Raw genomic sequence first — 15,805 nt, 5'->3', positions numbered from 1 at the left:
CAAGGGCCTGGCCTCCCTTGTCCCCAGTTCGTCGCCTGCTTCTCCGGGCGACCCCTTCGTCGCCGGCTTCGCCGGGTGACCCCGTCAGCCGAACCGCGCAACCCCTTGTGAGACCGATCCCTCGTCTGCTGCCGGACCGACCCCTCGTCCCAAGTGGGACCGACCCCTTGTCCCAAGCGGGACCGACCCCTCGTCCAGAGCTGGACCGACCCCTCGTCCGCAGCCAGACCCCACCTCTACCGACCGAGCAAGCCGCCGCAGTATATGTCATTTAATGAAACATGTCGCTGATTTTAACCATATAGATACACTTGCTAAACCTCATATGAATTATTAACTGAATTCCCTCTTAGTTGGATCACAAAAACACCTCTAGACATTACAGTGCAACTTTATATTGGAGAAATACAATAGGGCAGAAGACAGAATGGAAAGAGAAGGTGGCTTTCTATTAGTCATGTATATGATCATATGCTTTCACAACATATACAAAAACCAATCACTGTACGAGTATGTTGCTAAGGTCACATACAGGGCATTGGTCATGCCCTGAGACTTAAATTTCATTTGATTCATCTTTCCTGTGTATCTTTCATTCATAACATCAAAATGTCATAAGAAAGCTCATGCAAATACCAAGTATACTAAGAATAATGGTGATCTCATTGTGTAGATGAAGTAAGAGTTTGATATTTCTATATTAACACCTACGTGTTTTTAGTATCTATGGATATACTCCAAAGAGTGTTGATCCTATTTAGAGTTTAATCAATTTTGTGTCAGTGCAAAATGTGTTCCCTTTGGATCTCTCAGTTTGGGGAAGAAGTTATTTTAACTTCAAAATCAGATGTGGAGATTATTTTTCTATCTGTGAAGAAATATTCTCCATTTTGTCTACAAATTTTAATATTAGATAATATCACAAGAAAGTTAATAACAAATACTCTGTTTGTTTCCAGAAAAGGTAACTGGATAAAATGGGTCAACAGAATCTGACTGTGCTGCCTGAATTTATTCTCCTGGGAGTCACAAGTCACCCTGAGCTGCAGGGTCCCCTCTTTGGTGTCTTTCTCATCATCTACATGGTCACAATGGTGGGCAACCTGGGATTGATCATCCTGACCAAGGTGGACTCCCATCTCCACACACCTATGTATTTTTTTATCAGACACCTAGCTTTCATTGATCTAGGAAATTCTACTGTCATTTGTCCCAAGATGCTGGTAAATTTTGTTGTGGATCAAAATACCATTTCCTATTATGCATGTGCCATGCAGATGGCTTTCTTCATTATATTCATTATCAGTGAAATTTTCATGTTGTCAGCCATGGCCTATGACCGCTATGTGGCCATCTGTAACCCTCTGCTTTACAATATTATCATGTCCCAGAGAGCTTGTCTTGTGCTTATGGGTGTCCCCTACCTCTACAGCATCTTTCAGTCTCTGATGTTCACCACTAAGATTTTTACATTGACCTTTTGTGGCCCTAATATCATTAGCCATTTCTATTGTGATGAAGTTGCCTTGTTACCTATGCTATGTTCAAATGCTAAAGAAATAGAAATGTTGGCCATCACATTTTCAGCATTTAATTTGATTTCCTCCCTTCTGGTAGTCCTAGTGTCCTACATATTGATTCTGATGGCCATATTTCAAATGAATACTGCTGCGGTAAGGAAAAAAGCCTTCTCTACATGTAGTTCTCATCTGACAGTGGTGGCTGTATTCTATGGATCTCTGCTGTTTATGTACCTACAGCCCAAATCTGGTCACTCTGTTGATACTGACAAAATAGCCTCTGTGTTTTACACTTTAGTTGTCCCCATGCTTAACCCCTTAATCTATAGCTTAAGGAACAAAGAGGTTAAAAATGCCTTCCACAGGGTCTTTAAGAATATATGCAACATTTATATTTGATATTCACTATATTCAATATTTTCAATATCTTTCTAATAAAATGTGGCCAGTGCAAATATACTTGAAAATATATTTTTTATTTTTTAATATAATAAACTTTATTGTTTAAGAGGTTTAGATTACAAAAAAGTTACATCAAAAGTATAAGAGATTCCTATGTACCTCCCTCCCTCTCCCACATCATCCTTATTTTTTAAAAATGTAGCAGTACAATTTATTATGACGTATCTGTAAAAGCCACTTATTTTAAAAAAAACATATTTAAAGTGACTCACTTGTGGTAAGGACTAACCTACCTACAGTAATAATCTAAAAAGTAAAACTATCATTGTGACATTTATCAGTATTTCACATATCTAACAAATAGGAAGCAACTACCGTTGCTATAATTTCTTTAAAACCAAAAACATAAGCACAAATCAAAATTAAGAGGAATTTTCGATATTCACATTTACATGCATTTTTGACTGAACTTTCAAAAATTCCACATGTAACAAAACCACAACTTTGAATCTAAATGAAAATTAAGAACCTTTAAGCCTTGTGACAAACTTATACTCTAAAAAAGTGAGGAAAACAGACTGAATAGTAACAGCAGTATATTTCTAGGAGAGAAAGTAATCACTTATTTCCTTTCTCATAAAACAAAAGTCAGTGAGTCAACATTTTAGCAACACTGCTAATTATTTACTATTCAAGAATTCATTTTTCAAGTTGTGTATTCAACCACAATTTGGATTAAATTAAAATAGAGGAGAAAGTGGCCATGGTTGCTGCTGAGGGTAGGGAGTAGGAAGAAGAGATGTGATATGGGGGCATTGTTAGGACTTGGAGCTGTCCTAGGTGGTACTGCAGAACAGTTACTGGACATTGTATGTCCTCCCATGGACCACTGGGTGGCCCGGGGGAGAGTGTAAACTATAATGTGGACCATTGACCATGTGATGCAGCAGTGCTCAGAGATGTACTCACCAAGCGCGATGAATGTCCCATGATGATGGAGGAGCTTGTTCTAATGGGAGGAGTGGGGTGAGCGGAGTTGGGGGATATATGGGGACCTCATATTTTTACAAAAAAATAGAGGGAAGAAGAGATGTGATGTGGGGGCGTTTTTGGGACTTGGAGTTGTCCTGAATGATGTTGCAGGTACAGATGCTAGACATTATATATCCTGCCATAACCCACTGGGTGGATTGGGGGAGAGTGTAAACTACAATGTGGACCCTTATCCATGTGGTGTGGCTGTGCTCCAGGGTATGTTCGCTAAGTGCAACAAGTGTGCCACAGCGGTGGTGGGGTTTGTGGATGTGGGAGGGGTGGGAGAGGGGGTTGGGAGGCATATGGGAACCTCTTATATTTTTTTGAATGTAACATTTAAAAAAATAAAGAGCGTGAAAAAAAAAAGATTTGGCTCAGAATTCTAATCTTAAGTGTAAACATTTTAGATTTATATGTTTCATTTGAAAACTTATCTTACAAACAGGACTTTTGCCTTGTTTCTCCAGAATAAGTGTCCTTGTCTAAAACGTTAAATGATAATCAAAAAAGACATTGAAATCATTCATGCTATGCATTTTCCTTCATTGCACTTTGATAAAAACAGAGCCATCTGGTGTTGGAGTACTATCTTTCTTCTCAGTTACAGTCTCTGCGGTCCCATAAGCATTGTTTTATATGCTTTATAAGACACAATAAGCATTGTTTTATATGTTGAAGCTGTCTTCTGTTTCTCAGCAATAGCTGCACAAACAGTAACAATCTCATCACTTGCAAATTCGTTGTCAGGAATTGACTTTGGTGAGAAATCTGTTACTTAATGATGATTATTCACTCTTTTTAAGCCTCTGTGTCACTTTCTGCTGCTCCTGGAGTATTGTTGCAAAAAAAAAAAAAAAAAAAAAAATAGGTCTTCTTTCCAGATTTCAGCATTCATTGGATAGATGTGAAGTGCTACTTGAAAACTTTGAATTGCTTTGTTCATTTTGCCCTTCGGCTCTCTGTTGTCATATTATTCTATAGTCTGTCTGCTTATCCTTTAGTTTGCCATTGCTAATAATCTTCATTTCTAAACTTTCCTCCGAATCTCTTGCCCTTTTTTTCTTTCAGGCTGCAGCATTCCCTTTAGTATCCCTTGCAAATCTGGTCTTTTGGTAACATACTCTATCAGTTTTTGTTTGTCTGTGAAGACTTTGAACTCATCCTCAATTTTGAAGGACAGCTTTGCTGCATACAGAATTCTTGGCTGGCATGAAAGTATTTTTAATAGGCACAATTTCACTCTTTGACTCCTAAACAAAGAGTAATTATAAGGCACAAATAGATTGTTTCCCTTATATTCAGAATTTAATCCTCATAGTTAGATAACAATTAAATATTACTTCTTTCCTTCTGTATTAGTTAATTTCTCCAGAGAAACAGAGAGGAGACATATTATTCTATAAATATTAAAAGTTTTATTTTAAAAATTGGCTCACTGAGAATGAGGATTGGCAAGTCTGAATTTCATAGGACTGGCCACAAGTTGAAAATCCCAATGAAGGTGATTCTGAATTCCACAAAAGAAAGGGGATTGCTAGAATAGTGATAAAAATTCTTCTTCCTGCTGTCTGAAATCCTCAGTTCTCCCTTTATAGCCTGCAACTGATTAGATAAGAAGACTCCTCAAATTGCTGAAGGCAATGTCCTTTGTAGTTTGTAGATGGTGGTTTGAAGCTGTATGTACTCCAGACAAATATGTTCTTAAGTCTAATTCATTCTTGTTGGTGTGGACCCATTTTAAGTAGGACTTTTTGATAAGGCCACTCCTGTTAAGCTGTGACCCAAGTCAAACAGAATGAGTCTTTTTTTTTTAATTACTCTTCCCTGGCCAGTTGTCTGCTCTCTGTGTCCATTCACTCTCTGTTCTTCTGTAACCGCTTCTATCCTAATCAGCAGCACTGGGAATCTGTGTTTCTTTTTGTTGCATCATCTTATGTCAGCTCTCCGAGTGTGTGGCGCCATTCTCAGGCAGGCTACGCTTTCCTTCTTGCTGGGCGGCTCTCCTTATGGGGCGCCCTCCTTGTGTGTGGGGCTCCCCTACACGGGGGACACCCTTGCATGGCAGGGCACTTCTTGCACTCATTAGCACTATGCATGGGCCAGCTCCACATGGGTCAAGGAGGCCCAGGGTCTGAACTGTGGACCTCCCATGTGGTAGGCTGACGCCTTATCCACTGGGCCAAGTCCACTTCCCCAGAATGAGTCTTAATACTCTAACTGTAATACTTTGTAGGAGAATGAAATGCAGACAAGGAGAGAAAGTCATGGAAGCAAGAAGCTGAGATCAACAAAAGCCAGTAGCAAAAGGAGAGACCAGCAGATGTTTCCATGTCCCTTGCCATGTGGCAGAGAAGCCAAGGATCACTGCCAGCTGGTCCTCAGGAAGAAAGCACGACCTTGATAAGGCCTTGGTTTGGATATTTTCCTGGCTTTAAAATGTAAGCTAATAAATTCCCATTATTTAAGCCAACCCCTTTCATGGTATCTGCTTTCAGCAGCCTAAGAAACTAAAAGAGATTTAATAAACTGACTAATGATTTAAGTCCAACTATGATATATCCTCAGGTAACAATCAGGCCAGTGCTTGCTTGACCAAACAATTGGATGTCATAACCTAGTCAAGTTGACACATTAAATCATTCCTTGATTCTGATTATATGATTCCTTATGTGATTTCATAGAAGCTCATTCATCCTCTGATGGAATACATATTCTTCATCTATAAACTCTGTGCATGCTTATTTAAGCTTTGTTTAAGGACATGGATTTTCTCAATCTTCATTTTGTTTTCTGACCTTAAAATAGCAGCATAAATAAAATTGAAACAAAGAGTTTTCTTTGTGTCTTGATGACACAATGAAGTACTTTTTTGTCCATCACTTATCAGTCATGTCTACTGTGAGGTTCATCCCTTATTACCTATGCAGTCCTCAAATATGTATAAAACTTGCCAACTTTGATCTGTCAGTGATAAATATGATTTTTTTCCTCATGAGAAACTTAGTGTACCACATGCTCATTCTCATGGCCATGTTCCAGAAGCACGGATAGCTGTTAAGAAAAAAATGATTGTATAATGAAAGGGAGGGAAATGACAGGTGGAAGAGAGTTGTAGAAATAAGGGAAAAAAGGAAACTTATGATGCTTGACTGGAATTACTAAAAGATTTATTAAAGGTGATAGTTGTTAGATAACCTAATACTGAAAAAGTAATGTATGAACCAGGAAGAAATGGAAAATGTTGACATATTTTCATACCTATATTTTTGTTACAACTCAGCTCGTGAAGGGCATGAGTTGGTGTGACCACAAGACTAAAGAATACACCTGACTTTAGTCAGGAATAAGACAGGAGAGTCTGATGGCAGCAGTTCAGAGAAGGAAAATAGTGCTCTGCAGAGAGATGAGAAAATGCGGGGTGATATACGAGGGGTTCAGAACAAGGACATTCCATAGGATATGAGAACAGAGTTCCTGCTATAGTCACATGAAGTGTACATATGGGGTGTGGTGATGTGTTCACTATGCTCATAGAAAGGACATTTACTTAGGACATTTACTGCTTTGGAAAGATTATAGTTTATGATACTGTCTATGCATTTCCACCTCTCTGGAGAGGGTTGTTAACCTTGAACTTATGTCTAGATCACACAGGCAGCTACATGCTGGGGAATTAGGAAGGTCTAGGTCCCCACAACTTTCAATAGATTGGAAATGTTGTACTGGAAAGTCCAACATGTAAATAGGAAAAATTACTCCAGGATATATATATATATATAATTGCTTAACATCCAAATATTTTTGGAAAAGGCACTATGAGAAAAATGGTGCCATGCATTAATAGAGAACTATAAAAGGAGGATGAGGCAAAATCTACTGAATTAATATACATTCTACTGATGTAATAAACACTTTTCTGATTAATATATATTTCATTATAACACATCTTTGGGGGGACAAATATTTATATCATTTTATATCATTTCAAATTCTTATTCCTTTCAAACAAACAAATAAACCAAACCTCATCTTATTTTTCAGTACTTTCTTCATCTTAAATAGGGACTTAGTCAAATAGGGACTCGGTACAAGAGAAAATTCTCAACCAGTTTCAATAATTTACACAAAGATGAAATTTATCAAAGATGAATGCTAAAACCCTAACTTCTAAAATGGTAAACAAGATGGCTGCTGTAATAAACATGTAATTAAAATTTAGCATAATGCCAGCAGTCCTTTGTTTTGGTCCAGGGTCAATATAGGCATTGAGTTTCAACTCTCAGAGAAGCTTACATTTTTACATCCAAATTGGAATTTTACCTTCACATGCTTAAAAATTAAATCATATTTGACAAAACTACAAAATTTACATTATCCATAATAATGAACTAAGATAGAGAAATTATCTGAAACATAGAATGATTGAATACTTTGGAAAGAACTGAAAAAGTTTGTGGAATTAGAGCCTTCAATTTTAGAAAAGCTACTCTAGTAAAACAGAAGATACAATTATTTATTTGAGATCATACAACTATTTTATAAACAAAATTAGAGATTTAGGGATAGTTTTAATTTGGATTGTTAAAGAGCATAATAATAGCATTCTATGTGTACTTTACACATAATATAAATTATGTATATGAGTAGCTATCATAAAAATAATATTTAATGTATTCAAAATAAAAAACATGGAAATATGATCTAGGGATTTAAGACAATAAAAATCAATTTAAAGAAACTAAAATAGCAATGAAAAAGAAAAAGAAGCTCAAGAACATTGATTTCAGATGAAAAATGTGTGTGTACATGCATATACATACATAATATGAGCTAAATAGGTGATGATTAATATGAACTTCAAGTGGGATGGAATTTTATATAACTTTTTTTTCCTACCCTTTGGCTCTTGTGAAAAGTACTTCTATGAATATTTTGTATAAGTATGTTGTGTAAGTATCTACTTTCAGTTCTTTTGTGTATGCACCTAGCAAAGGATTGGTGGGTCACATGGTAATTCTATGTTTAACTTTTTGAGGGGTGACCAAACTCTTTCCCAAAGAGGCTGCAACATGTTACAAACATACACAAAGTACAAAGCTTCTAATTCTTCCATATACATTCAAACACTTATTCTGTTCATTCATTCCTGCTTGTGCTGTGTCTAAAGATGAAACCCTTGCCAGATATAGCTGGGAGTCCTAACTAAAAAGAAAAAATCAGATTTTTTGCCAAAACACGCTGCTGGTCAGAATACTTTCCTCTCCTTTTAGTAAGTTATTTTTTTTTCTTACAGGCAGTCAAATTTAACCACAGTCAAACTCAGTCACTGACAGCGTGTGCAGGCACAGACATATTGTGCCCTTGTGCCTTAAACAATCCCTGAGACACTAGGAACAAAAATCACTTTCCTTGGAATCAAGATTATGGAGATAAGGAGTTATTGGAAGCAAATAAATTGTGAGGGGTCCCTCAAAAGCATAATAAATTTGGCCTTCTGGTATATTTCTACAATATATAGACAGTAATATAAACAACTAATCAGAATATGCCAGCCTGAATCCCCATCACTGTTACCACTTCTCTTTGTTTTCATCCTATAAGTCTTCTTTAGTTCTTTATACAGGGAGACAGATTTGAGTTTGCCTCTTGTCTCCTTGCCAGTCTACTTTCCAATAAACCTCTTTCTTTTTCCCAAATCCTGATGTTGTGATATTGGTCTCTGTTGGTGTCAGGCAGTCCTTGCTCAGTAACAAAGATCAGCAGAAGGTAGAAAATTAGGGTTTTCTCAGGTATTTTCTGAGCATGTATATTGTCCTGGGCATCTTGTGCCCTCTTAGATTTCCCCTTATGCACAGTGGCTTTTCAAAGACTTAATCCTGAAACTCTCTCCACATACATATTTATGTCCGCAAAATACAATATGTCTATTTTTAACTTCAAGTGTAATACTTTGCCTCAGGTGGCAGGGACATCTTCCTTTGCCTTTTGATATTTTCCAGGAGCACCCTCTGTTTAGCCACTTTTCGACCCCAAAAGACTTCTAAGTTAGACAAAACAAAAGCAATTGCCTTGATATGCTTAATCTCCAAAAAGGAACAAACAAATCCATTCCTTGCTAAGAAAGTCCATCTACTCATTCTAGAACTAGTTACCAACACTGGGAAAACAGGCTACAATTAAAACAATACCACTGTGATGGGAAGGTAATGGAATTAGGCTAAGCTAAATTGACATAAAATTCTCTTACATATTTATGTCAACATTTTCTTGATTGAGCATACATTTGGTAGCTTTAAAGCTCTGCTTCTTTTCAAGAGTTCCAAGTTGATTCTGACAATTTTTGTTAATTTTTATTTTAGTGTTTCTGTGATGGGACATGGCCTTAGAACTTCCATCTCTACCATTTTAACTAGAGTCTCTTTGTTAATATTAAGACCAAAAAAGAAAATAAGAAAAAAAGGAAATACATTTAAAAATATTTTCACTTATGATCTAAGGGTTTATTGAACACTTAAAATTTTCAAATTAACATATTTAACTGGTCAGCCCAGATAGGAAATTCGGACCATTAATTAATTTCAACAAAAATTCATGGAAAAAATATTATTTCAGAAATTTTATAAATTTATTTTATATTTGGGGAGATAGAATATCATATTACACTGAAATCATGTGATATATACCCTGCTCTGGACTTTCCCCATCCATACACAGCGTAATGTTCGGCATTTTTACGTAAGCCATACTAGACTTGAATCACAATATGCAAGCCTCATAAGATGCACAAAAAGGTTGCTGTCTTTTTAAGAAAGTTTCACTTCACATCGAAAATTAGTAGGCATATAAATACTTCTAGTCAAAATGCTCTCAGGTTAAGCTCCCTTCCATTATATAGCAGTTAGGGTCAGACCTAACCTCCACCATAAACAACTAGAAAAACTGCATAAAGTGTAAGAAACAAAAGTTTCTAAAACAGGCAGAACAGAACTGTGATTCCAAAGAGATAAGAAAGGATAAGAGCCCCTAGATGTTCTTGGCTACCTACCTAAGGTACTTTCTGGATTCCAGTGCAGTTCAAAGCAGTAAATAATGGATTTCTTGGAAAGATGAAACAAGTAGTAGATTCTGTGGAAGCTGTGGCAGTCAAAACTTAGAGGACAGAGAACCTTTGAAGAGGGAACTATTCAGAGAATAAGCTTCACAAATCTAAAATAGGTCTCCTTCAGTTTATGGCTCAGTACTAAATTGTGCAAATTGCAGTGAAACTCCACAAGCCAGTAAAAAGAATAATGAAGGATGTATCAACTGAACAAATCACAGAGCTCAGAGAGGACTGCTTTAGAATCCCAAAGAGCTAGAGAATATAGCCCTTGTTGAACACCAGGGCATCCAGTAAAGATCCTAGAGGAACAAGTTTAAAGCTACCCATCTAGCTTGAAAACAAGCTTCAAAAAAATGCGATGCCTGATTGAAAAATTAACTTTCTTTTTAAGCACACAACAAAATATAGCATGCATTAGCATAAAATTCACAATATTCAGCAACTACTCCAAAATACTACTCATATGAGCAAGTAGGAACAAGTATTAGTAATTAATAAGATCCTGAAATAACTGTTGTGACAATTAGCAGATATGAACTTTAAAACAATTATTAAAAATGTGTTCAATATGTTCAGTGATTTAACAGAAAACAAGAGCAAAAGGGGAATATTAAGAAAAGATTAAGAAATAACCAAAGGAATTTTAGAGATGAAAATACAATATCAGATATGAATATAGAATTAGTGAATGAGAGTAACAATAGATTATACACTGGAAAATAATAGACAAGTTATTATAGTACAGTAAAGATTATACAAAATGAAGTTTTTTTATTTATAATATCCAGCATCAGACCCTGCAATATCATTTAGAACAACTCCAATGTCCCAAAAATGTCCTCTCATCACATCTCTTCTTCCCATTCCCTGCCCTCAGTAACTACTGTGGCCACTTTCTCCTCGTCAATGATACAATTTCTTCTGTTAGTAGTCACAAAAGTTTTATAGTAGATTATCCGTAAGTCCACTGTAATCCATATTTTATTTTATTTTATTTTATTTTATTTTATTTTATTTTTTGAAAGCAAAGTTTTTTTACTTGTTCATTTCTTGCATTTAAAATATTCTTCGATGACATCTTTGGCCTGAGATTCTTTGCCATTGTCCTTAGCAACCACCCAACTGCAGCCAACTACTTTACCGGGTTTGCCCTCTCTGTCGATTTTACAGAGGTCTACCCATTCACCTAGTTTCTTGTTGTCATCAACCTTAATTAGTTGATCTGGTGCTCAGCACAAAGGGCCTCCACCAGTTTGACACACATGGGTTCATCCCAGTTGGAGGCAAGCACACAAAGATGGGCTTGGCGCTTGTCTAAGGCTTTGGCAGCTTCGCAGATCCCACGTGCTAGGCCATCGTGGATGAGGGCAGTTTTTAGCACCTCTTGTAATGCAGTGTTGACATCCATTACACCTCCAGCAACAATGCCTTCCTCGGCCATGACGGTGGGTTATCGGTGGAGTCGAATCTTGAAATCCCCCAAGCCTCCGACTCCGCGTAGCTCCGCGGCGACAGGGAAAGAGCCTGTAATCCATATTTTATTCCTTCATTCTGTGGGCCCAGGGATGGTGATGCCCACTCCATCCCTATATCATGAGGGGGCTTAGATTCCACATGGATGATGGAAGTCAGAGAAAAAGCAAAGTATTGAAATAAACACAATAAAAAATTAGTCTCAGTGATCTGATTAACAATAGGAAGGTATCTAACATGCATTTAACTATAGGCCCAGGAGAAAAGAATAGAAGGGGGCAGAAAAAAAACATTCTTAGCAAGAATTTTTCCAACTTTATAAAACAAAACAAGTATAATCCCAGAGGTATAAGGGCTCAAAGAACACCAGACAGGATAAACAGAACAAAAACCATGCCAAAGTACATAGCAGTCAAATTTCTGAAAACCAAGACTAAAGAGAAATCCTTATAGGAATCCAGAGATAAAAGATATACTGCATACAGAGGAACAAAGAAAAGAATGACCACAGATTTCTTGGCAGAAGCAATACCAAGCATAAGATAATATCTTACATCAACCTACAATCTATATATCCAGAAATAATATCCCTATTAATGGATGTATATATTAAGTACTGCATAATTTCTTTGGGGGAAGTTATACTTTCATTTACTTATGCATTTTATGTGAGCGTGTATGTGTTTGTTTATGGGGTACCTCCTGTGTTAATGATGTTGTCTATCTGAGTCACTAACAAAAGAATATTTCTGATGTTCAGTGTTTGGTAATATTACAAAATTTACTTGCTGTTATTAATAGAACCAGGTACAAAATGCTTTTAACTTTTTCCTAATGGGATTTTCAGAGAATAATTAACAGATACCCAAGACACTGTCCCTCGAGGTAATTATGCGCCTTGTGCTTATTCTTGAATCAAAGTAAAACTTCAAGAAAATAAGACTCGAGGGGCTAGACAGACACTTAAATCCTTGTTGAAACAATGAGGTTTAAAACTGAAGAAGGTCAAAGCTGATTCTCCATTAAGGTGAGTATAAAACATAGGTCTTTGGAAGTTTCTCAGGACGTACAGCACACACTGACCATCCCAAATATCTTTTCTTCCTTTCTTTCTTTCTCTCTTTCTTTCTTTCTCTTTCTTTCTCTCTCTCTTTCTTTCTTTTTCTTTCTTTCTCTTTCTTTCTTTCTTTCTTTCTTTCTTTCTTTCTTTCTTTCTTTCTTTCTTTCTTTCTTTCTTTCTTTCTTTCTTTCTTTCTTTCTTTCTTTCTTTCTTTCTTTCTTTCTCACCTCTCTTTCTCCTTCCTTCCTTCCTTCCTTCCTTTTCTTTCCTTCTTTCTTTTCAATGTTATATTTAAAAAATATGAGGTCCCCATATAACCCCCACGCCCCTCAGCCCACTCCTCCTACATCAACAACCTCTTTCATCATCATGGCACATTCATTGCATTTGGTTAATACCTTTTAGAGTACTGCTACCCCACATGGACAAAGTAAACCCCAATATCTTGAAGGGCTTGTGCTCTGCAAAACTGCATCTTTGATTGCAATCTTTACTTCATCATTAGAATTATTATTCAGGAAAGACTTTTTTTTTTTTAAGATTTATTTTATTTACTTCTCTCCCCTTCCTTTGCCCCCACCCCATTTGTCTGTTCTCTGTGTCCATTTTGCTGCGTGTTCTTCTTTCTGTCTGCTTCTGTTGTTGTCAGCGGCACTGGAATCTGTGTTTCTTTTTTTTGTTGAGTCTTCTTGCTGTGTCAACTCTCCATGTGTGCAGCACCATTCCTGGACAGGCTGCACTTTCTTTCACCCTGGAGGCTCTCCTTGAATGTGGGGCTCCCCTACACGGGGGGGAGGTGGGCACCCCTGCGTGGCAGGGCACTCCTTGCAAGCATCAGCACTGCACATGGGCCAGCTCCACATGGGTCAAGGAGGTCTGGGATTTGAACCGTGGACCTCCCATGTGGTAGACAGATGCCCTATCCACTGGGTCCCACTGGGCCTAGTCCACTTCCCCAGGATAGACTTCTTATACTGTGCTTTTGTTTTATAACACCTTTGTTTTCAAATTATCTTACACTTCAGTCATTGTATTTCAGCATGGATCTTTGTCTACCCTTATTTCCCTGGTGTCCTTCTTGCTCCACTGTTTATTTCCTGTCTATTGGGGCTAACTTAACAGGAGAGGCAATATGGTATATTCATAAAAACCTATTCTCAAGGCAGAATGCTTATGTTTGAATCCTGACTTCACCACTTATTAGCTGAGCGATCCAGGTTAAGTTATTTAACTGTCTGTTCCTCTATTTCCTTACTTTCAAATGCGGATAGAAATAGTACCCACTTCATATTGTTATTTTTTGGATCATATGAGTTAAGGGAAAGTGCTTTAAAAAGTGCCCAGCACATAATGAGATTTCAAATAGTGGTGTCTAATCAATTTTATTCTTATTTTTACTTGGTCTCTTTGCATAAATTTCCATTGAAAGTTCCAAAGTAATCAAAATGACTGGGTCCTTGGTATGCAGGAGAGGTGTATATGATTGGGGGATAATTCTGTATTTTTTTTTAGGTGATACTGGGGATCCGGAACCTCATACATGTGAGTTTTGAGCTCAACCAGTGAGCTACATGAGCTCCACAGGGGTGATAATGCTGATAAATTGATTCAGTCTGCAGAAACAACAGACAGATGAATGTAGTCTACAAAATTATAAACAGAATTCTAAAATCAGCATATTATAACATTAGATTTATATTGCTATAAGAAGCCAATTTCATTGTGAGAATTATTAAAACCCATATTTAATGGTCAGAGCTTTCCTAATCACCACCTGATTCCTCGCTTCACCAGTACCTTGGAAAGTCTCTTTATGTCTTGCTACTTTAAATAGGTGCAATAATTGTCAATAAGGTAAGAATTATGATTTAGGTGTAGAGTTCTGTTTTAAAAATTACTTGAAATTTTTAAAGGCTGAAATAAAATAGATATCTCTTTTGACATACTTAAAAGGACTTTATGAAAAGAACTAAGACCTCAGAGATGCATCAAAACAGGCACATAAAAAACATTTAGCTCCTTCTAAGGCATACTTGAAGAAGTCTCAGTTAATTGAGTGTTGATGTGCATAGTTTGGGCCTGATGGATGGAGAAATCTCAATTTAGAATTTGAGACAGAGAAAATTCCCCCAGAACTTGTACATTGTTCTATGTTCTCTCACTCATAGCATGTCAACTATAAGTACTGATTTTATGCCTTACACAGGTCCCCAAGATGATCCATATGGAAAAACGGAATCATACTGCAGTGAACCAAGTGACTGAATTTATTCTCATGGGTATCACGAACAACCCTGGGCTGCAGGCCCCCCTCTTTGCAACCTTTCTCATCATATACTTGGTCACAGTGATAGGCAATCTGGGCATGATTATTTTGACCCATTTTGATTCTAAGCTCCACATGCCCATGTACTTTTTCCTTAGACATTTGTCCATTACTGATCTTGGATATTCCACTGTTGTTGGCCCGAAAATGATGGCAAACTTTGTTGCAAAAAAAACCACAATTTCCTACAACTGGTGTGCCACTCAGTTAGCAACCTTTGAGTTTTTCATTGTCAGTGAACTGTTTATTCTTTCAGCAATGGCCTATGATCGCTATGTGGCAATCTGCAAACCTCTTCTATATGTGGTCATCATGTCGGAGAAAGTATGTTGGGCTCTAGTACTTATTCCATATCTCTATAGCATATTTGTGGCCCTATTTGTCACAATTAAGTTATTTACATTGTCCTTTTGTGACTCTAACATCATAAGGTATTTTTATTGTGATTGTCTCCCTCTTATGTCCATGCTGTGTTCTGATACACATGAATTAGAAGTCATCATTTTGATCTTATCAGCTTGCAATTTATTCCCTTCCCTCTTAATTGTTCTTGTATCCTATACATTTATTTTTGTGTCTATCTTCAGAATGAACTCAGCTGAGGGAAGGTACAAAGCCTTCTCTACCTGTGGCTCACATCTGACATCAGTGGTTGTGTTCTATGGGACCCTATTATTTATTTACTTGCAACCCAAATCCAGCCATACATTTGATATTGATAAAATGGCCTCTGTGTTTTACACCTTGGTTATCCCTATGTTGAATCCACTGATCTACAGTCTGAGGAATAAAGAAGTAAAGGGGGCTCTAAAGAGAGTCTTAACTAATCAATGCAAAATTCCTGCTTAATATTGTAGTGGTCAATTATGAAGATCAATAGAAGAATG

The 15,805-nt window shown here is 37.0% G+C and overlaps 2 protein-coding genes and 1 pseudogene across 2 annotated transcripts; 2 read left to right on the top strand and 1 right to left on the bottom strand.

The window, feature by feature from the left end:
* Positions 1–977: 977 nt before the first annotated feature.
* Positions 978–1,919, top strand: LOC101414589 (olfactory receptor 8K5-like). The gene has a single exon (XM_012522021.1). It carries the CDS (start codon positions 978–980, stop codon positions 1,917–1,919), a length of 942 nt encoding a protein of 313 aa, XP_012377475.1.
* A 9,183-nt stretch (positions 1,920–11,102) lies between these two features.
* On the bottom strand, positions 11,103–11,527 carry LOC101434666 (small ribosomal subunit protein eS12-like; annotated as a pseudogene).
* A 3,280-nt stretch (positions 11,528–14,807) lies between these two features.
* LOC101414160 (olfactory receptor 8K1-like) lies at positions 14,808–15,767 on the top strand. The gene has a single exon (XM_004484675.1). It carries the CDS (start codon positions 14,808–14,810, stop codon positions 15,765–15,767), a length of 960 nt encoding a protein of 319 aa, XP_004484732.1.
* Positions 15,768–15,805: the final 38 nt, after the last annotated feature.

The sequence above is a fragment of the Dasypus novemcinctus genome, chromosome 10 (genome assembly GCF_030445035.2).
Source record: "Dasypus novemcinctus isolate mDasNov1 chromosome 10, mDasNov1.1.hap2, whole genome shotgun sequence".
NCBI classification, from domain to species: Eukaryota; Metazoa; Chordata; class Mammalia; order Cingulata; family Dasypodidae; genus Dasypus; species Dasypus novemcinctus.
Note: the sequence above shows the minus strand (reverse complement) of the source record. Positions and strands in the feature narration are given on the sequence as shown.

Coding starts and splice junctions, on each gene's coding strand:
- LOC101414160 (XM_004484675.1), top strand. CDS start 14,808: ATGATCCATATGGAAAAACGGAATCATACTGCAGTGAACCAAGTGACT.
- LOC101414589 (XM_012522021.1), top strand. CDS start 978: ATGGGTCAACAGAATCTGACTGTGCTGCCTGAATTTATTCTCCTGGGA.